Raw genomic sequence first — 24,008 nt, forward strand, 5'->3', positions numbered from 1 at the left:
TAAAATATTATGTTGTTTTGTAAATAAAATTAATTAAGCAATAAATTTTTGTCTCGGGACGAAAGCTTGTTGCATTTCTGTGTATTTTCGTAATACACTCACCTAGAAAATGTTTTATTGAAACGCGACAAATTAATGACAAAATTACTCAAGCACCCGCGATCCACTCTCTCTATCACCAGTGCCCTGGATATGTCCGTCCCCTTCTCCCCGTGAGATACTGTCGTTAAGATTGCAATAAAGCCTCACGTTATAGGTACCTACGCAGGGAATTACCGAATGCCTAGGACTAAACACGCGAGAAGAATAAATTCAAGGTGTCTGCTTTTATTGCGCCGGCGTTAAATTAAATTATAGAGAATGATTAGTACATTCCTGGGAAGTGTTACGGTAAGGGCATCCCTAAACCCACCCATCCTTTGGGAGTTCGGACTAAGAAAGCAATTTGATTACATTCAAAATGGCTGCGGAAAATTAAGGAATCGAAGAAATCTCTCGAAAAACATCGATAAAAGATGATTCTCTTTCATTTATTCACCGATGTCTATAATTATCACGTGAGAGGAAAACATTTCCCAAAGGATTATTGAATAATACCTTTTTGTCGGCGAGAAATAAATATATGGTGTGTAAAAATGTTTTATATATTGTATACAAATAATTTTATAATAAACCGGCTAACAAATGTTGATATATAATATAATATTTTGTATAATATACAAAAAAAATATGACATCAAACCGAGTTAGAATATCGAAATGTTTCATACAAAAATTTAAACAAAACGACTGAAGACTATCGACATAATTTCAAAAAGCATTTTTTTCTAACCCTCATCAGCACCCAATGGCACAAATAGGACTGCATCGTATATAAGCAGTGTTATCTTGATCGTTAAATGCCTTAGGAAAGGTGATCAGTCTTTTGCTTTAAGTGCCAGTCCAAGGTGAAATATTACAGTGAAAAATCACTTATATTTATTTTAATCTCCCCTTAGGAATCGAACCTGGGTTGAACGGTAGTCAAACGGAATGACTACTACACTATGAAGGTGGATAGTTTTATTAGTATTATTTTATTTGCGAATATCTAAAATACGATTTTTCCTATAAATAGAAAAGATAAATGATTTTTTTGGAAGAAATGATAATAATAATAAAATCATGGTTTCTTAATTGTACATTTGAATATTGAGAAAACAAGGTATTAAAAATACGTTTCTACAATTAGTGCAATGAAAAATTAAAATAAAAGATCTTAAGATCTTATACAGAGCCTTATTCTGGTGTACAGAAAAAAAACAACCTGTTTTATTAAATTTTTAGCCGATCTAAAATAAAAGTGATGTTAATCGGTATTTAAACTAATATGACATTAATAAACAAAAAAATATACAGATTGTGTGTAAATTAATTTATTTAAAAAATGATTTATTGATATTTGAAGAAATTAAAATTAAAATTAAAAATACCATTTTACAAAAATTATGACGAAATTCACAATACAAAAATGATAACATAAGCTTAGTAAATACAACAAGTTATTTGAGTATTTCATTTATTCAGAGTCTTGTATTACAAGAAAGATATTTTCTCTTGGAACCTTCTAAGTGAAAACAATTTGATTTAAGCATTGTTTTGAGCGGTTATATTTGGTACAAAGTCTGCTTTTACAGCTTGTCATAATTTCAGACGATGGGATTAGGGGTGTATAGGATGGAAGAGCGACATGCGTATAACAAGTATAGTGCAGTATAGTTTCAGAACTCACTCTTTGCGGGGGCATCCCTTGTGTTCTTGCCTGTCTAGCCTGCTTTGGAGAACAGCTGCCGTGCTTCTCTTTGCGATGTGACGTCTTCAACCCCCGGAGAAGCCTCGAGAACGTTGTGGCTTTCTTTTTCGCCGTACTGAGACAGGTCTCTGAAATGAAATTTCAAACACACATTCAATTTCGTGAAATCAATATTTTGTAAATAAAACGGAGGAGGTGAAAATTCAACTGTCACTCTCTGTGAATTACGCCATCAAAACTTTTCTGACACTGACAAGAGAAACTCGAACGAGCTTCAACGAAATTTAATAATACATTCGTGTAACAATATTTTTAATCTAGTGTAAGGGAGTTATTTATTTTATGCGATATTTACTTCATGTTTCGAAAACAAATACGTGTTACCTATAAAATAATAATAATAAATTTGGAAGATTTATACAGCGCCATTATATTGATATTATACGTGTGTGTTGGCGAAAGAAGGATAAAAGTATACTGAATGCAGTATAAATACGTTCTCTCAGACGAATGTGCGGCAAAATATTATATGATAGATGTTCTAATGATATAAGAAAAGAGTGCAAAGCATTATCATAAGCTTAATCGATAAAATTAAGAAATGTGTGTTGAAATGGTTTTGGTATGTGAATAGAATGAGTGACGAAATAGTTGTAAAATAAATTTGTGAGAAAAATGTGGATTGTAATAGAAGCAGAGGAAGACCGAGGAAAACTTGGCATCTTGGGATATTTCGAATACTTAAATATAGTCAGGTCAAGGTATGAGGAGATGGATGAATGTGGAAGACATTTTAGTGTGACATTCTATTATCTCTAGGAAAGGAAGAATATTTTTTCCCCTTTTATTTGTTTAAAGTATTTGATCAAAATCGTTCATTCACTTCTGTACCGGAAAGTCCAAAATAAAAATACCAAAATCAAAGAATTTATTGACTTGGGATGAATTTCATGGAATATGACTAAAATATTTGAATATAAAAATAAAATACTTGTACTCGTATAATGCGATTTTCTGAGTAAATTAATGTAAACAAGACTACAGAGGTTCTTATCAACAGTTTTGTATTTTCATTAGTCGGCATCTGTAGTTCTGAAAACTAGCCGCGTTATCATTAATAAACTCAAAAAGTGGTATTATACAATTGTGCTATTTTTATATTTTAAACAAAACTTAATCCAAACCAATTAACAATAATCTAAATCACATCCTATGTATAAAAGATGGTGGGTTAATTGTATTTTTTTATTTCAAAAGCGTAATAAATTGACGCGTTTTTGTTCCAGATTTAAGGGAAACAGGTATTTGAGAATTGTTTTCTGACTTCTCAACAAAACTTAGGTATTCATTCAGTATTATTTACAACCGGAACTCATCTGAGTGCCTCCCCCCCGTGTTGCTCGTCTCACCCCCCGCTCCACCCCTGTCTTCGCATTCACGTCACGTTTGCTGGCGTTTCCTTGGTGGCAGCATGACGGAATTTATTCCGAAAAGGGTTTATTTGGCCTGTGAGGCATAGAGAACGGAAGAAAAGCTATTTATATAATGACATAAATCGGTATGCATGGACAGGGATTTCATTCTAAAATACTTATATTTCAGGCGTTTAGGTCATGAAGATAGGGTTAAGTCATGTTAAATATTACGCAGTTTGTCTTTTGATATACAAAAGAATTTTACGACATAAATTGGTATGCATGACCAAGGATATAATTCTGTAATACTTGTATTATAAGTCATGTTAGACATTACGCAGTTTGTCTTTAGGTATATTAAACAATAAAACGATATTATTCGGTATGTATGGACAGGGATTGCATTCTAAAATACTTATATTTCGGGCGTTTAGGTCATGAAGATAGGGTTAAGTTATGTTAAATATTACGCAGTTTGTCTTTTGATATACTCAAGAGCTTTACGACATAAATTTGTATGCATTAAGAAGAATGTAATTCTGTAATACTTGTATTATAAGTCATGTTAGACATTACGCTGTTTGTCTTTAGGTATATTAAACAATGAAACGACATTATTCGGTATGCATGAACAGGGATTACATTCTAAAATACTTATATTTCGGGCGTTTAGGTCATGAAGATAGGGTTAAGTCATGTTAAATATTACGCAGTTTGTCTTTTGATATACTGAAGAGCTTTACGACATAAATTTGTATGCATTAAGAAGAATGTAATTCTGTAATACTTGTATTATAAGTCATGTTAGACATTACGCTGTTTGTCTTTAGGTATATTAAACAATAAAACGACATTATTCGGTATGCATGGACAGGGATTACATTCTAAAATACTTATATTTCGGGCGTTTAGGTCATGAAGATAGGGTTAAGTCATGTTAAATATTACGCAGTTTGTCTTTTGATATACAAAATAATTTTACGACATAAATTAGTATGCATGACCAAGGATGTAATTCTGTAATACTTGTATTATAAGTCATGTTAGACATTACGCTGTTTGTCTTTAGGTATATTAAACAATAAAACGACATTATTCGGTATGCATGGACAGGGATTACATTCTAAAATACTTATATTTCGGGCGTTTAGGTCATGAAGATAGGGTTAAGTCATGTTAAATATTACGCAGTTTGTCTTTTGATATACAAAATAATTTTACGACATAAATTAGTATGCATGACCAAGGATGTAATTCTGTAATATTTGTATTATAAGTCATGTTAGACATTACGCAGTTTGTCTTTAGGTATATTAGACAATAAAACGACATTATTCGGTATGCATGGACAGGGATTACATTCTGAAATACTTATATTTCGGGCGTTTACGGTCATGAAGATAGGGTCAAGTCATGTTAGACATTACGCAGTTTGTTTTTTTTTTTATAAACTGAAGAATTTATTACATAAATTGGAGGATTTAATTCCACAATACATGTATGTACTAGGATTTAATTCTGTAAGTCATATTAGAAATAAAACAGTTTGTCTTTTAGTATATTGAGGAATAAAATGACATGAATCGGTATGCATGGCAAGGGATTTTATTCTTAATAACTTATATTTCAGGCGTTTAGACCATGAATATAGTGTTAAGTCATGTTAGACATAAGGCAGTTTGTCATTTGGTATACTGAATAGAAAAACGGCATAATTCGGTATGTATAATGCATGGACAGGGATATCATTCTAAAATACTTATATTTCAGACGTTTAGGTCATGAAGTAAGGGTTTAGTTGTCTTAGGAATTACGCAGTTGGTACACTGATGAATGCGTGTTTTCAGTGGTACTTGTAATATAAAAATAAAACTGGTAAATAGCAATTTTCTAACAACATATAATTCTTCTTCCGCGTTGTACTCATTTCTAAGGGTCATACCAACTTCCATCCATTCATACTTTAGTAACGTAAACATAAATAATTTTGAGAAACGCAGGTGTTCTCACCAACAGGTGATAGAAACTCAGTTTGAAAACTAGTCGTTATTGAATTAATACTCGCCATGTCAAAAAACGTTTTATTGATGAGTATTTCTGTTATTTTTTTTATATATAAGATGGGTGTTGTTGTATTTGTTAAAAAAAGCATGATAAAGCAAGGTGGACACCATAATATAAAAAGTGTATTTTATCAGACAGAAATTTTTGTTTTTTTTTTTATCAATTAACAAATGTATTCATTACAATATATTGTAAAATATTTATTTAATGTATAAAAAAAGATAGTTTAATTTTTTTACCAAAGCATTAACGGCAAAGTACCCCCGATCATTTGTTTCTCTTTATTTGAACAACGCGATACTTTCATCCCGTGTTGCGCTACTTTCGGAGAATAAAGAGGAAAAATCAACACCTGCAAATTATTTATTAAGTCGGGCAGACGCAAGGTTACGCTTCTACGCGCCGTAGACAATGTGCTACGCGGGCGTAGAGAATCACGCGTAGCGCTCCTTTACGCACACAGCTTAACGCATCCTGAATAATGCAAGGACAGCGCGGTTCCCTTAGGGTCTGCGAAGGCTTCTCCATGTAGCCTTCAGGGCCCATGTGTAAGCGAGGGTTGTATAAATATTTTAGTTGAAAAAATAGGCTTAAGGTTATGATTCCGGTAAAAAGGAGTTAATAGAGATAAAACAAAGGAGGAAAATAAACAAAAAATCATAGTAATGTGAATTATACAGGTTTTTTCAATTCATATAGGACGTTTAACAAACTAAATTTGGGCGTTTGAAAAAATAAAATTGGTCGTTATGTAAAATAAACTGGACGTTATATTGCATTTTATAAAAATATTAGAATTTAAAATAATATATTCATATTAGTACCACATATACCGCCAGTGTGAAAACCTGCCTAATAACCCGGAAAATTTACTATAAGAGGCTTGTCTGTAGAGGTAGGAAAATAAGAATATGATAAATGTAAAAAATAAATAACAAAACCCAGAATAATTGAAAATAAATCTTTCTTGAATTTGTTTTGCAATTGACGGGTTTCGATTTTGCAATCGAACCCGCGACGCCAGTTTTGCAGTTGAGCGTTTATCCAACTACGCCATGTCACTCATCTCACAGGAGATCATTCCGGAGATTCAAAAACTAGTTCAGGGTTTTATCAAATAAACATCAAAGTCAAAAATCACCAATATATATGATTTTTTTGTTGGATATATTTTTATACATACTTAAATATGTGTATGTGTGGTAAATTGGATCCCTAAATCTAGATCCATGATGTCACCATGATTGAGAACACAATCCACTTCAGTTTTGTTATTATTTTATTATTGTGTATCCAAAAGAAATGATCCTTGCGTTTTATTCTTAAATAAGATAACTCGCTTGCTCTATACTGAAGGTTTGTTTTCAGCTAGTAGCGAAATGATACAAGAAATTAAATAAATGTTACATAGAAATACGTCAAATATACAGGAAATTAACCCTCCTTTTTAGCCGAATGTGAAACTTCACTTACGTATTAAGGCATCTTTCCAGATCAAGCGTGTCAGTTGATTGATAAAATATGATAAGAAAACAATACATGGTTTTTCTATCAGGAATATTTCGTTTTTTATGATAGCTCTTTGAATTGATAATAAAATACGTACGAAAAACGTATTTTATTTTATTACGTTTTAGGTTATGCGTCTGCCGTATCAAGGGGTGGGGGAGTAAGGACACGCTCCCATTACCCCCGAATAAAGCCCCTTTGAGATGCGCTACTGTGCGGGTACATGCGATTCTTCTGTACACAAAAAAGAAGAAAAAAATACACGATAGACGCTCCGGAGAGGTGTGATGTTTTTATGCGCCGTTTTTATGATAGCTATAAGTCCCATTACATACATGTTTATTACGCTTTTTGGGTGGATGAGCGTACCTAACACCCCTATTCTGCCTCTGTTCCATGTACTGTAAAAGAAACACCACTGCTGAGAAGATAAAGAGAAATGTTTTCCGTTTAATTTTCATCATGAAAACATAAGAAGGGTAAGCCTATTAGCCCATGTTATCTGAATATATTTTCGAAAAGTGGTCTACGATTATGAAACGATTTTTAATAAATAAAAATGGAAAAATTGTCATTTTAACATCTCATACGAAAGTATATTTGGCAACTGTGAACGGGAGAATGGATCGAGAACGGCAAAAAATTGGCACAAGAAAAATCAGAACCTTAAATCTAGTGATGTCAAAATTCTACGTAATCGGAAAGCATGTTTGAATAGATGTATGGACGTGAAGGAAGCAGGAAGGTATATTAGAACAGTAGAGTGGGGTGTTCCATCCTCTCTGCCTACCCCTGTAGTGGAACGATGTGATAGTAGTAGAAGTAGTAGCAGTAGTTGTTGTAGTAGCAGAAGAAGAATTTGGAAGTCTGGGTATTATACATTATAAAGAATTTTGACAATATCATTAGATCCGTTATATTTCATTAAAAAAAAAAGAAGATTAAAATTGGAATATCATTTTAGTAATTCAGGTTAAAATATTATTCATCGAAACTAGTAATAAAGCTGAAATACAAACTCGAAAATTAATATTTATTAAAAGAATACACCTAAATCTCGGTAGTATTTATTTTTATTTCATTTAAAAATAGATCAATATCAAAAAAGTTTTTAAATTTATTTTAACAATATTCTACCAGTTTGTATATTGAATAATCTCGTATACCTCAACCTCCAATCTAGTTGTATTTAGAGAACTTTTTTGTGCAAAAGTTCATAAAAGTTAATTTGAAATCAATAACTCATACTGGCTGTTTGAATGCACTTGAAGGATAATGTAAACAACGCTATCGTCGATTGCGAATCGATCTGCTGTCGTGAATCGACGTTTCGTTAGTGAATCGAAAAAAAAATCAAACAATACTCTCGTTTAAAAGCAGTTGACATAAAGGTGTCGTTAATAAAGTCGAAAATGAATTACTCGCGAAATTCGACATCCAAAGGGTTTCCACTTCGTAGTCTTCACGAAATGTCGAAGTCACGAAATCGCAATTAGGGCCGCCAATGAGCCTCTTTTATCATACGAAACAGAGCGCACGCTAGACCCAATAATAATCTACGTATCAGAAGTTAAATAATGCCGGCTGTATTCATTGTGTAAGGGAAGTGTCTGCCTGTTCAGCACCTGACTCCAGTCACTAATAGCTAAACAATGCAACACAATGGGGTTTTGTGTGGCTGAAATCGTTTCATAATATCTAATGAAAATTCAAATTTTTTTTTACTTGTATTAATTCTAGCAAACTATCACGCCACTTTTCTACAGGAGTAGGTGAAGAGAATAGAATGCCAAACCAATCTGTATTTGCAAATAATGTTCGACTTTTACAAATATATGCATCTTCCCTCACGTACCCACCGATTATTCCGACTCCTGACTTGACCATTTTCAAGTATTTGAAATACTTGATCATGACAAATTTTCCTCGGTCTTCGCATTCTACAGCCGCCTCAAATACTTATTTTATTGTACATTTTTCACTCATTTGTTTTATGTCTAAAGCCACTCAAGACGCTTTACCTAAATTTTTATCGATAGTGCTTATCTCAGCCTTGCATAGTCTTCTTATTTCACCATTCGAAAATCATACATCGTTTTGCGGCACTTTCATCTGAGTGATCGCATTTTGACAACATTCAATCCTTATTTTGCAAACTCTATGTTTCATATTATGCATTGGGGTTGGAACCAGAGCTCCGTTGTGCAATGCCAGTTTTGCTTTCTCTTTAAAGCTTTCATTTGGTACAACTGAATTCAGCGCACCATTTACTCTGTTACTATCATATATTCTTCTTTCCATATCTTTATCAATCATTCCATCCCTAGAAAACATCGACCCTTAATAAACGAAATCACTGTTCCATAATTTCCCCATAAACTTCTTTAAAAAAAATCCACCTTAAAATATAATTTAACAAAAGCTTATTAAAATGTTATTTTGTTAGCATAAATAAATTTTTGTTTGTTAATTACATTTTATAAAACTCTCCGTGATAAAACCAATGAATTTCAATTAAAATAATTGTAAATGCTTATCGATCTTTCGTTCAGTATCAATAAACAAATTACTGTTTAAATCGAAATAATTCGTCATGCTAATCCTGAACCGATTGGTCACGCGATCAGAGAAATCTCGACCCAGAGATAAATGGTCTTCATTTAGATACCGCCGTTAAATTAGTTTCTTTGTAATATTGTAATTAATATTATTTTATTGATATTCTTAAAAATTCGTATGGTTAGTCATTTAAAAAAATGTTAGTTATGTTAGTACGAGTATATAACCTACTTAAAGACGTTTTTATAGACGGTTTCTAGACGTACCTGTCTCTTCGTCAGGACAATCACAAAACCAACATGCTTACAATACTACATATTATTTTTTGACATGTCAACATAGATGAAGAATAATATGGTTAATATGATAAATAATTTATATAATTGGAGATAATCTAGATTTGTGAACCAGTATTTGGACACACTCACAATGTTGTAAACAATACTACACGCCATTAACTTAGCACTATTCTCACACTTACAACTACATACAATATTTATCATATGCTCTTTTTGTTGAACCGAGGAAATGTGCATGTTGATCCGTACTCCATATTACTACTACTACTACTACTACTACCATCACGCAATTTCTTCGTAGAGGTAGGCAGAGAGGATGAAACGCCACACTCTTCTGCCCTGGCGACATAGGGGAGAGTGCCCATGAGTGGGACAGAGGATGAATGGGACGATCGTCCTCCAGCCCAAACCATTGTTACGAAAAAAAATCAAAAATTACCCAACATTAACGCTACGATATTAGACAGATTAATCTTCAAACCTCAGTTCTCGACTGACAGTGAAGCGAGTAAGACGTGTTACAATTTTTTTGCGTCCAAAAGTAAATTATATACTGTAATTTGATTTTGTTTGTACATACAAGTTATGATTAGTGCTCCAATTGATATATACAATTATTTAAGTCGGTTTTCTCAGGATATTATAAAGTAAGTTTCATCAAATTTACTTTAGTATAAATGTATCGATTTATCTATTTTTCTAAAAATCACGCATTTCCTTGAATGGGACGCGTGCAGTGATCATGAATGGGACGGCCCCACTCAAGGGAAAATTGTCCAATTCATGACGAATACTTTTTATTTACATTAAAAATCGTTCGTACTAGTTTGTATTACACGCATTGTATTGTTTTTAGGATATAATGCCAAGAACACGCATAACCAACGTTCAAATTGAAGCTGCTGTAGAAGAGGTTTTAAATAAAAAGCAAAATATTAGGTCGGTTGCAAAGACGTATGCATAAGAAAATCTTCTCTTTATAGACATGTTGAACAAGTAAAGGCTGATATTTCTAGTGGTTAGATATTTTTACATACAACTAGCAAAGGAAATAACAGAGCCTATCAGCGGAAGCTAAACTGGCAGGGCACAACGGAGTCCAGGTTCTAACTCTAATGTATGGAAGTGAAACATGGAGTTGGCAAAAGAAGGATAAAAGTAGACTGAATGCAGTCGAAATGCGATCTCTCAGAAGAATGTGCGACAAAACGATGTATGATAGGTGTTCGAATAGTGAAATAAGGAAGGAATGCAAAGCTGAGATAAGCATTAACGATGAAATTAAGAAAGGTTTGTTGAGATGTTTTTTTTGACATTTAGAATAAATGAGTGAGGAAAGAACGGTTAAACAAATTTATGAGGTGAACGTAATTAAAAAAAGGAGCAGAGGAAGACCGAGAAAAACATGGCACGATCAGGTATGCCTAATACTTGAAAGTGGTCAAGTTAGGAGTCGTAACAATCGGCGGGTATATATGAGGAGATGCATGAACGTGGAAGAGGCGAAGAGTGGTATGGCGTTCTATTCTCTCTGTCTACCCATGCGGGGAAGCGGCGTGATGGTTAGTAAGTTTTTTAGTTAGTTAGTTTACTCTGAATCGAGAAGAAATGCTTTCCACGTATTAAAATTCAGCTGGAAGAATTTGTTCTACAGTACAGAAAAAAATCAGAAAGGGGAAATCAAGTATAATCTCTGACACTCCAGAAAAGGACAGGTTTTTGAAAATACAATTATTGAAGAATGGAAAACGAAAACCTATAGATAGACCAAAAAATAAGCCTAACGCTTAAAGAGTTAAAAAAAACTCATAGAAGAGATTTCAATGAGTAATGACAGAGATATCAGTTCAGATAAATCAGTTAAATAGAAGGTGTATCACTGACAAAAACAAAAGGAATGGAGGATAATAAGTATCATATATGTGAAGGAGAATACCAATATAGTGTTATGCAATGGCTTAAATGTAAATGGAGAATACCAATATAGTGTTATGCAATGGCTTAAATGTCCGTGAAAATTGTGGAATATTAAGATATCTGAACTTTTTTTGCCAAAAATGTTATAAAAATGTTGAATAAAATTTCTTTTGCATGCGTCTACGTATTATACGAAAGTGTATACCGATTATTTTTGTTTTGAAATATATTTTTTCCATCGAACTTGCATTTTAATTAATGTCCCATTCATAGTATACTGGTGTCCCACTCATGGGAGGGTGTTTATGAATGGGACATTTTAGGACATTATTTGAAATCGATTTTTCAGGCAGTTAGGTTATTATTTTTAGAAAACAAAGTATGGCATATTTGTAGCTAAAAGATTGAATAAAGAGAATCCACGTTTACTTTTTGTGATTTATTTTACAGAGAATAACTAGAGAGGCAAAATCAAAAACGTCCCATTCATGGGCACTCTCCCCTACACTCCTTGCTTCCTTCATATCCATAAGTCTATTCATACATGCCCTCCGATTACGTAGTCTTTGACACCGCCAGATTTTAGGTTCTTATTGATCTGGTGGTGCCAAGTCTTTTTCGGCAAAATAAAATATGTAAAAAAAATAACTCCTAATTGGAGATAATCCAAATATCGTAGTCATAGAGGAGAAAATGACCAAGTGCATTGTTTTACAAAAACGTGATCATTGACTATTTGATATCTTACTAGCCTAATATTGCTCTGAAAAAAATCCCAAAAGATTTACTTGGAAGTATAATACATATATTGACTTGTTAAAAATGACTAACTGCATTGATGTTTATTTTCTTGCCAAACAAAAGTGATTTAAGTGGCCCTCCTGAACATTTTACGTTTTGTTAGTTGGTCACTTTCTCCTGCACGACTACGATATATTGACTAGTTAAAAATGACTCACTGCATTGGTGTTTATTTTCTTGCCAAGTAATAGTGACTTAAATGGCCCTCCTGAACATTTTACGTTTTGGTAGTTGGTCACTTTCTCCTGTACGACTACGATATGTGAACAAGTATTTGTACACGCTCAAAATGTTACAACATAACTAACACTTTTCTGTAATCAATACCCCACAGTGATTTGAAAAATCGTTTCAGGTGTTCTAAAAATTACCGCGGGGTTCAGAAGAGCGCGCGGCAGAAACTAATTTCGAGTGAAATGTTACCCAATCAAGGAATGATGGGCGGAAGACGGAAAAAATAACTATAAAAATTGGCAATGAGATCACGTGACGGGTGGAATTCCGTGCAGCGAAATAATAACCGGGGGAAGTAAGTATGATCGTTTGTGTGAAATATCTCACGTCATCCATTACGGCGGGTAGCGGAACAATGCAAGCCTAGGGCGGACAGCATGCTAGGGTGTCCAAAGAGGATTACCAGCAGTTGCCAGAAGGATTCAACAAAGGTGACCGAAAGCTGTTTATGGCAATATCCATTCCGGGCATTCTTTTATATATTATCAGAAAATTCTTTGTCTCCAAATACCGGAATAATTCGTGTTCCATTAGGAACTATAAAATATGTGTAAATGATAAATAAAATATTAATTTTATTTATCATTTACACTTATTATAATTATATTTTTAAACAATTACAAAATAAATAAATATAAAAGGTTATTGACATCTAATTTTAAAATCAAAAGCGCTTAAAATATATTCATACAATTCTTGAAAAAAAAAACAAATCCATATAAGTATTTTGAATTTAAATCTACATGTTAATATGTAAATACGTGTGTGTGATTGTTTTCAAAACCACAAATCAACTGTCAAAAATAATAAATTCATTTTATGTTAAATATAAAGTTTAAAAAAGAAAATAACAACATATAGTAAACAAAAAACTTGTAAAATGACTGGAATTCACAAAAAAACTTTCTCCGAAAAATTAAGGAATTTCTTTAAAAGGCTGTTATTTTTCCCTCCTATAAGGAAAGCTTTTACCCGGAATCCGCTAAAGGCGTCAATCCACCCCGGGATGGCTATTTGTAATGTAATGATACGCAAGCCCCTGGCCTACGATCCCTATCAACTAAATTGGTCGTATGATGTGTATTTTTTTCAAGAAAAATGTTCCAATCCGTGAAGTCATGTACTCGTAGATTTTTCACGACGTAAAATAACGTAGACTTGATTTTATGTGAAAAAGAGACCTTCTTTCAGTTCAAATAAACATTTGAATAATATAAAAGTGGTACGGCTAAAACTAAAAGGTTCTCAGTATAAATTTTATTATTACAAGCGCTGTTTTTCTTATTACGAAAATAAACTTTCATTTCAAATTATCTTTTAAAATAGGGTAATGTATTCTGAGGGTTAAGTTTATACATTTTTAAGAAAAAAAAAATGTTTTTCAGTGTAGTTCTCAGTATTTTATAACTGAATGTATATTATTTTCTTTTAAAAATATAACGAAAATTTATGTAATTAAACATTATTTTTAACTTATGTATTTGTCCGCCTCCGTAGTGTAATGGTCAGCATGCTCGGCTACCGTTCTGGAGGTCCCGGGTTCGATTCCCAAGGGGGGTAAAATAAATATTAGTGATTTTTCACTGTCATATTTATTCAATATTACCCTGGACTGGTACCTGAAGCGGAGGGCTGATCACCTTCCTTCATGTGTAAACGATCAAGATAACACTGCGTTTATATGACGCAGTGCCCTATGCACCATTGGGGTGCGGATAAGGGTTTTATTATTATTTTATTATTATTTAATTTTATAATTTTTTTTTTCAAATTGAATCAACATAGACGAAATCAAAAATTTTACATTTGAAAATTAATAGAGTTTATTATGACTTATCTTTGTATACAAGCAAAAACTTACGGTTAACTAACAAAACAACATAAAAGACATGTATGTACTTTTGATATCACAGTGAAAATCAGAACACTCGTTAAACGAAATGATAACAATTAAACCTATTCCAAAGTTTTGGGAATTAACAGAAGATACTCGTGCAATAGCCTAAGTACTGCAATACAGTTCACACCGTGATGATGCATGCTAGTCTGCAAAGTTTAGACGTATCAAGTTTGGATTGGAATCTCACCTCCGGGGAGCTTTAAATGTGTGGGGCCTTCCTTTTGTTGCTACTTGGAACTTTGAACGAGAAAAAGTCAAGCTGAATACGCAGATACCCATCACGTTTAAGGTATAATTCGTTTAATTCTATACTCGGAAAGCCACCCCACAAGTTTCGAGAAAAGTTGATTTAACAAGTTAAGCTTATGTGATTGTAGATTTAAAAGTATATTCTGTCTGGAATATTTGAATATTTCTACGATCTTCTTTCTCAGAAAGTTTTGAAATAAAATAATAAAGTTGAACAAAAATAAATGGTTTTATAAAAGCCTTTAGATATTTAAAAAAAAGTTCAACAAATCATGTTATTTAGATTAAATATGTTACGAATGGGATTGATGGATGTGATATAAACAAGGTCAAGTTAAATTTAAGAATGGATCATTTAAAAAAATATATATAAACGATACCGAAAAATTATGTGTCCAAAATTCTGAAACAAAAAAACGGCATTTCAAAAGATTGTTAATTAATTAAAATTGTTTTTGTTTGTATTTTTCGAAAAATTAAAACTTTTTATATTATTTTACGTCAAAAAAATAAATCACGAATAAAAATATTTTCTACATACAAAAATATGAAAGACAAACGTACCTTTGTGGGATATCTGTTGCTTATTAATAATAATCATGAAAACAAACACATATTCATTTACTTTTATTTACTTTTTTCCTCCATTTCCGAGTTCAAACTCATGGCAAAAGGCAGCATTAACCGGAAATAAATGGAATAAGCGTGACAATAAAATAAGATTTTCCAAGAAAGTATGCCAGAGAACGTCATGACATGCCGTTGAACGATGGCGTGATGTGAATAGAAGAACAGTCCTAAGAGACAGAATCATACAAATAACCCCGGTTTTTCAATTACAATCCTCTCCAATTTGCAAGCATTTTAATTATTTTTAAATAAATTTATCGATATATTTCAATTCGTTTTGGTAATATTGTATGTCAATGAATTTTAAAGGCGGTGCAGAATCTACAGATCGTGAATCTTAAAATAAAGGTGTTAGTTTTGCGATGAATATAACAGACCAGTGTAAATTAAAAACATTCAAAATTAAAATTAAATTTATTTTTATACAAGTTTGACTTAGAGGTGTATTTGATTTTTAGACAGACTTTAAATATTATATCAAATTAATACTTAAAAATACTGAAAATACTATATTGAAGCTGTATAGTATTTTCGATAATAATACAAAATTATCTTTATTTCAAAATAAAAATAAAAATATATTTTATTGTTCATTGATTCGGCATTAACTTTGTGGAATGACATGTTGATTTTTTTTTAAAATTAAACACTTGAATATACCACTTTAATGAGTTTTATTTATATATTCGACTAATTTCAAAAACTTACAGATGTTTTCATCTTCTGGTAAAAATAAAAATTGAATAATACTCATAAAAGTCGTATATTCAAGTGATATTTTTTTTTAAAAATAATTAAATTAATTTTCATAATTAATTTTTAAAGGTTTGATTGACATTGAATTAGTATAGTTATACATATTTTTAAGTTAACAGTTGATATAGACAGTAGTCTACTAAACTTTAAAAAAAAAAAACAATGATAGTACAAAAATTAACATGCACATATATATTTTTTAATTTGAAAGGAGCCTTCTAACCGTTCACACACCATGTGAAAGTATATCCGAATTAACAGTCGTAGGATTTTGATAATAAAATCAAATAACTCCTACCATAAAAAAGAATACTCTTTGTTACTGCTAACGGTACCGGAACACTTTTCATTGGGAAGACGGAAACGCGCAAATGAAGATAATCATTTATTTATTAAAATTACAAAGTTATAAATGTGAAAATAACTAAATTTCACCAATACATCGAAAAATCATAAAACACAAGGGGCGAGAAGAACAAACAGACACCAATATAAAAACAGAGCGAGCGCGGCGTATACACGTTTCGAATCTTATTTAATCTGAGCACACAAATATTTGTCCGCCACCCCTTAAATACTATTTTAAAGGCGTTGCATGGGGTGGGGACAGTATTTGTAACATTTAAAACTTACTGAACTGCGTCTCTTTGTTCTTCTCGCGTACATTTATTAATACTATTTTGAATACATAATTATTCTGTAAAATACACAGATTTTGGCCGAAACACTCCCCTCCGTGAAACCAATCGGTTTCACCAAACGGTTCCCTTACTTAAATCACTCGAGTGTTATCAATAAACATTTCGAAATAAGTAGATGACAGGTTACACAAAAAATAGAAATCACATTATCATTAACAAAAAATTTAAAATAATGCCTTCCTTCACAAATAAGGGTCCGTATACACGATAAATCAACTTCAGGGAGGCTCTTTTCTCCGAATACTTGTTTCTAGAGCTAAATATGTGGATAAACAAAAGTCATAAAGTCATAAATTATACTAATACTGATGGATATATCGAGACGTTTTAAATTTCGTCGCCAATTCTGACGTTTTCATGGCTGACGTCGCCCTTTTTAGGGCTAAAGAAAACATACTTCACTTGAATTATAGGTCCAGTGTTATTTGACGCGCCACGTGTCACATGACACGTTATCTCCCCGATTCATAGAATAACAAACGAAACCCATTTCGCCCTTTTAACTAAATGCAGGCCTCGTCAACCAAAGTTGATGGCCAGATGTGAAATGAAAATACACATTGAACCAACAAAATATATCTCTAAAGTATAAACATTGTTATGAATTTTACCAATCAAAATTATTAATAAAGACACATAATCAAACAATATTACCAATTCTATTTTTAGACAAAACCAATTTTATTTATGACTACTCAGTGCGTGATTTGAGTTTCGTTTCACCGTTATATATATGCATTTTATGTAATTACAAAAACTTGATTGGTCTTGATAACCCAAACACGATTTAAAATACATTCCGATGAACCCGATCATACAAAAAATACATTCGTCTTACATGACCGCGGGCCGCGAGTTGGCCACCCTTGCTTTAAGGGATCTGTTATTTGTTTTAAGTCAACATAAATCGTCATCACACTCTTAAATTTAGACCTTTTTTCTTATCTCTATATTATTTTAAAATATTATTGAAATACAGTTCAGGATAACAAAAAAAAAAAAAACTTTGCTTTTACTTTAAGGAAATTTATGAAGGTATTTATTGGTATAATACTTTGCCGAGTGGAATTTTTACCTACTTAAGTATCCTTTCCCATATTTCAATGAGGTTAATGGCGCGCTGAGTAACTAATCGATATCATTTACAGTCATCTATATTTCGCACAGTTTTGTAATTCTATAATATGATTTTAAAACAAATTTTATACCGATTAAGAAATGCAACATTACTAAAGTGACTTTACATAGTCGATAAAATTTTACAATAGTAAACACGGTCAGCGCTTCTAGTGGCTGCCCGGATGACGGCAGCGGCACAGCTTGTCGCTCCATCGGCGGCATTATAAATCTCCGCCCCAGCGGTGGCGGCACAGTTTCCTCCCCAAACGGAGGCGAAGGCGGCGGCACATTTTTCTGCCCATTCAGTGGCAGCAAAGGTTGCGGCTCCATGGGCGGCCTTACACATTTATCCCCCGAGGGCGGCATTACAAAATGCGGCTCCGAGGTCGGCATTACACATTGCGGTCCCAAGGACGGCAATACAGGTTGCGGCCAGGAGGGCGGCATTATAAATTTCCGCCCAAGCGGTGGCGGCATTACACATTGCTCCCCCGAGGGCGGCATTAAACATTGCTCCCCCGAGGGCTGAATTACACATTGCGCCCCCGATGGGGGCATTACACTTTGCGGCCCCGATGACGGCACTACACATTGCTCCCCCGAGGGCGGCATTACAAAATGCGGCCCCGAGGTCAGCTTAACACATTGCGGCCCCAAGGACGGCAATACAGGTTGCGGCCATGCGGGCGGCATTACACATTGCTCCCCCGAGGGCGGCATTAAACATTGCTCCCCCGAGGGCTGAATTACACATTGCGCCCCCGATGGGGGCATTACACTTTGCGGCCCAGATGACGGCATTACACATTTCTTCCTCGAGGGCGGCATTACAAAATGCGGCCCCGAGGTCAGCTTAACACATTGCGGTCCCAAGGACGGCAATACAGGTTGCGGCCATGCGGGCGGCATTACACATTGCTCCCCCGAGGGCGGCAGTAAACATTGCTCCCCCGAGGGCTGAATTACACATTGCGCCCCCGATGGGGGCATTACACTTTGCGGCCCAGATGACGGCATTACACATTTCTTCCTCGAGGGCGGCATTACAAAATGCGGCCCCGAGTTCAGCTTAACACATTGCGGTCCCAAGGACGGCAATACAGGTTGCGGCCAGGAGGGCGGCATTATAAATTTCCGCCCCAGATCAGGCGGCACAGGTTGCTGCCCACTTGCTGGTAGCACATAGTATTCAGACAGCACAGGTTGCCGCCCTAGCGGAGGCGAAGGCAGCGGGACAGGTTCCCGCTCCATTGGTGGCACCACAAGTTGCTGTCCACTCGGTGACAGCACAGGTTGCCGCCCTAGCGGCGGCGAAGGCAGCGGGACAAGTTCCCGCTCCAATGTTGGCGCCACAAGTTGCTGCCCATTCGCTGGCAGCAGCGGGTACTCAGACGGCAGCAGTAAATGGTTCACAGATGTCAGCGGCGAAGGTTGCACAGACTGCGGCGGGGACTGACCTTTGCTGCACTGATCCGCCCGTTGTGAAATTTGATGCAGGGTGGATCGTTTAGATGTTTTTGATGACACTTTCATCAAAAGTTGACAGTGAAGTTCTTCCGCTTCCAATGCCTTTTCTTCTGCCGCCAGTCGCGCCTTTTCTGACGGTAGTTGCGACTTGTCAGCATCCGCCCTTTCCTTTGCGAGTCTTGCTCTCTGCCTCGCTATCCTCACTTTACCCGCAGAATACTCCATTCGCGCCTTCATGGACCACGTACTCCAACATATGCTGGTGGTCACTGAAGTAGTTCGATTGGCTTCCATAGTGTTCCAGATCCGGTTCGAAGGACCATTTGTTACTGCTAACGGTACCGGAACACTTTTCATTGGGAAGACGGAAACGCGCAAATGAAGATAATCATTTATTTATTAAAAAGTTATAAATGTGAAAATAACTAAATTTCACCAATACATCGAAAAATCATAAAACACAAGGGGCGAGAAGAACAAACAGACACCAATATAAAAACAGAGCGAGCGCGGCGTATACACGTTTCGAATCTTATTTAATCTGAGCACACAAATATTTGTCCGCCACCCCTTAAATACTATTTTAAAGGCGTTGCATGGGGTGGGGACAGTATTTGTAACATTTAAAACTTACTGAACTGCGTCTCTTTGTTCTTCTCGCGTACATTTATTAATACTATTTTGAATACATAATTATTCTGTAAAATACACAGATTTTGGCCGAAACACTCTTGATGCATTAAAGATATTTCCACACATAACTGAACTTGATAAACTGAATCGTTGACCCCCTTTCAGGAAAATTCACAGGTGTGAAAGGGAGGAACATGTTATGTCAAAATGAAGCGCAATAAATTCGATAGTCACTCCGGCAGCAGTGAAATACGTTTCATTCCCGCTGGTTAGGTATTTCGCACACGTATTGCTTTCAACGGTTGCTTGATTGGATATGAATGTGTTTATATACATCTGGGTAGGTTCCAAAAGAACGACTGTCTCAGAAATTTTAAAGCGAAAATACCCTAAACTTGATTTGTACGTAAGTATAAATTATCAATTTTAAATTGCAGTTGTGATTCTTGATTCTATACGTTCCGCATCATTTTCAAACACCATGCATAGAAACACGTGTTACGACAGATTTCAAGAAAAAGAGGTATTTACGAATTAAGACTTAAAGTTAAAATGAATGGATATTACCACAAAATGACTGCCGAATCAATAAATGAAATTAAATTATCCGCTTTACAGTATTATGTTTATCTAGTACTAATCTCCGTTCATTTAAGTATTTTATGTTAGTAGTAATAAAATATTCATTTCAATTTCACTTGGTAAATAAGGACATTATTTCATCAAATCTATTGTGACGCGTATTTTGATGCATTCCGTGTCATTTCCACACGTCGTGTGATGTATTCAGTGTTACAAAATGATGCGGATTGTAACAAAATACGTGTTACAATAGATTTCAAGAAATGGTAGTATTTACTAGGTGAAATTTAAATAAAAATTATTAAAATATTACCACATATTACCGAATCAATTATTCAAATTATATTTACTTTACATGAAAGTAAAATGGAATAATTAAGGGGTCATAAGTACTATTGTGTTGTTAAATAAATGTAAATGCTAATAAAAGTCTGCTGGTTTACGTGGTAGTTGGCCTAACAAACGGATTTCAGAGTGTTTATTTACATTTAAGCTTTGGACTGGGTACAGGGCAAAAAAGCTCAGAGCTCCAAGACCATTAAACTTAATGAAGACATAAACAAATGGACGCAAAACGTGAAGAGAGTCGTTACAACGTAACAGTGTACCACGATAAGAACAAGGAGTTTGACTCTACTTAGTGGGAAATGTAGAAACTTCAAAATAAATTTTATTTAATAAGTACAGAAAATAAATTTTATTTTATAAGTTAAATCTCTAGAATATGAAGAGATAATGAATTAAATGCAGGTCTTGCATTCAATGGATATTTAAAGAAACGCGAATTTTTGACGCTTTTCAGTTAAATCCACCGAATCCGCCAAAGTCATAAAATGTCACTTTAGTTACCCCGTAAATTTCAGTTATTCTAGCATCGTAAATAAAATCCATGATGAACTTTATCGGGCCTTAAAAATGGTGAACAATGAATTCATCAAATTAACTCTAATAAACTTTTCAGCTACTTATTTCAGGGAATTAAGTTGTGGAAAATAAGTTTCGTTTGAGTAAATTAATATTAAATGAAATCTCGAAACGAAACATATTTCCTAAATAAATTTACTCTCACAACCGGTGAACTCACTTCGGTTGGTTTATTATTATCTACAATGTAGATTCTACATAATGCTCTTTGAAACATACGTATATGCGGGTTTCAGGAATTTCATGTATGAATGTTTCTGGAATTTTTGTTTAAGCTCATCTGGAACAGAGCTGCAATGATATGCAAACGTAAATGCTGGTAATATTGCACTTTAAAAATAGCGTAATGAAAATTTCAGCAAACAACAGCAAACTTTTTACAATTAGAAAATCTTCTATGGCTAATTTTCGCTATTTTGTCAGTAAAGTATTTCTCTTTTATGTAAAGTTTACCCTACATCTTAATTGTTGGAAAAAATATCGTTTATATTGTATATATATATACATATATTTATTTATATATACATATTTATGTATATATATATATATATATATATATATGTATATATATATATATATATATATATATATATATATATATATATATATATATATATGTATATATAAATATATATATATATATATATATATATACATATATATATATATATATATATATATATATATATATATATATATATATATATGTATATATATATATATATATATATATATATATATATATATATATATATATATATATATATATATATATATATATATATATATATATATATATATATATATATATATATATATATATATATATATATATATATATATATATATATATATATATATATATATATATATATATATATATATATATATATATATATATATATATATGTATATATATATGTATATATATATATATATATATATATATATATATATATATATATATATATATATATATGTATATATATATATATATATATATATATATATATATATATATATATATATATATATATATATATATATATATATATATATATATATAATATATATATATATATATATATAAATATATATATATATATATATATATAAATAATATACAATCAATATTAGTTATTACTCATATTGATTGAATAAAATTTGATATACTTTTTTTTTTCAATATATTAAAAATAAAACACAAATAATGGTTCCAAAAAATTATGACAGCTTATTTATTCATAATATACGACATTAAAAAAATATGAAAAGGTTATACGAACATATAAAGTAGAAAAAAATGGTTTAATATTTTTTTATGAATTCAATAAAGAAATAGTGAAATTTCAAAGGTTGGGAACATTAGGATAAAAGAACAGCTTAGAGTATGGGTAGAAGAGGGTGGATGTGACGAATAAATATGAATAGAAGGTGAAAATAAAAGTTTGAATAGCTCATTAACGAAAATGTATTCGCTTTCTTCAGGAATAGGTTAAAAGAAAAAAGATTTTTAATATTTTGGAAATATTTTTCTTAGAAAAGTTCTCATGAAACTCAAAGTAGTAGACAGAATAGGAAAAAAAGCAATGTACAAGGTACACAAGCTAGTACAAATACATGTATGCAACCCAAAGGTTCCATGTCATTGCTGGTTTTCTCTTTTTCGTATATTTTTATATTTTTTGGCTATTTATTTTCCTATATAGTAAGTAAATTGCTTTGACCTTAAGCTGCTTTATTTACGTCACTAGTATTTAATCTATGTTTATATTTATTTTTTTTAAAAGCTATAGTTTACAGATTTTATTTATAGAGCTGGAGGTGTGTTGCAAGAGCCTGGGTAAGGACCAATTTGACGTCGGATCCGTGATAGTTCATTTAGAACTTTCAGGAGAGGTAATATCATACATGATTTACATAGTGAAGGACATTAGTGCCATAAACCAAGCTAAGACACAAAATGCCGAACCATCTTCTAGTGGAAAGCCTGTTGACAATAGTCAACAGTCCGGCTTCTCCTGAGGAGTTTTATGTGGTTTCCTCCTAGCAATGAGCAATTGCTAATATATTCCTGATTGGCCCACACTAGTCTAGGCCAAGCCAGGCTTCCTGTTTCCAATACAGAGGTACATATATATAAATTTTTAACTAGAAACAAAAATCCACTACATGATTTATGAATTTGTACGAAATAAGTAATGTAAATAAATCGTAGAATCAAATACTGATTTTTGGGATCTATTCTTAAAATCAGTGATTGACTTGAATATTAAAAATATAAATTATGAAGTTCTACAACTCAAACGCCAAGTAAATAAAGAATTAAAAAAAAATCGAATGCTTTTTAGATATTTTGAATATTTTATTAACTATATTAAAATACTTTTGAGTTTAATGTTGAATAAAATAATATTACATTCGAATTATTAGAAAGTAAGCGGGCGATATTAAATTT

At 32.8% G+C, this 24,008-nt stretch overlaps 1 protein-coding gene across 6 annotated transcripts in view; it reads right to left on the reverse strand.

Annotated features, from left to right (window-relative positions):
- LOC148311119 (uncharacterized) overlaps positions 1–24,008 on the reverse strand; it is a 415,481-nt gene that overhangs the window by 44,805 nt on the left and 346,668 nt on the right. For all 6 annotated transcript variants that reach the window (XM_088257212.1, XM_088257209.1, XM_088257213.1 and 3 more), the window contains exon 5: positions 1,771–1,919. In XM_088257212.1, the coding sequence (XP_088113338.1) occupies positions 1,771–1,919 (149 nt within the window). The remainder of the gene's footprint in view (positions 1–1,770; positions 1,920–24,008) is intronic.

The sequence above is a fragment of the Brachycentrus maculatus genome, unplaced genomic scaffold (genome assembly GCF_059751285.1).
Source record: "Brachycentrus maculatus isolate JH-2025_06_01 unplaced genomic scaffold, ASM5975128v1 h1tg000074l, whole genome shotgun sequence".
In the NCBI taxonomy this organism is placed as follows: Eukaryota; Metazoa; Arthropoda; class Insecta; order Trichoptera; family Brachycentridae; genus Brachycentrus; species Brachycentrus maculatus.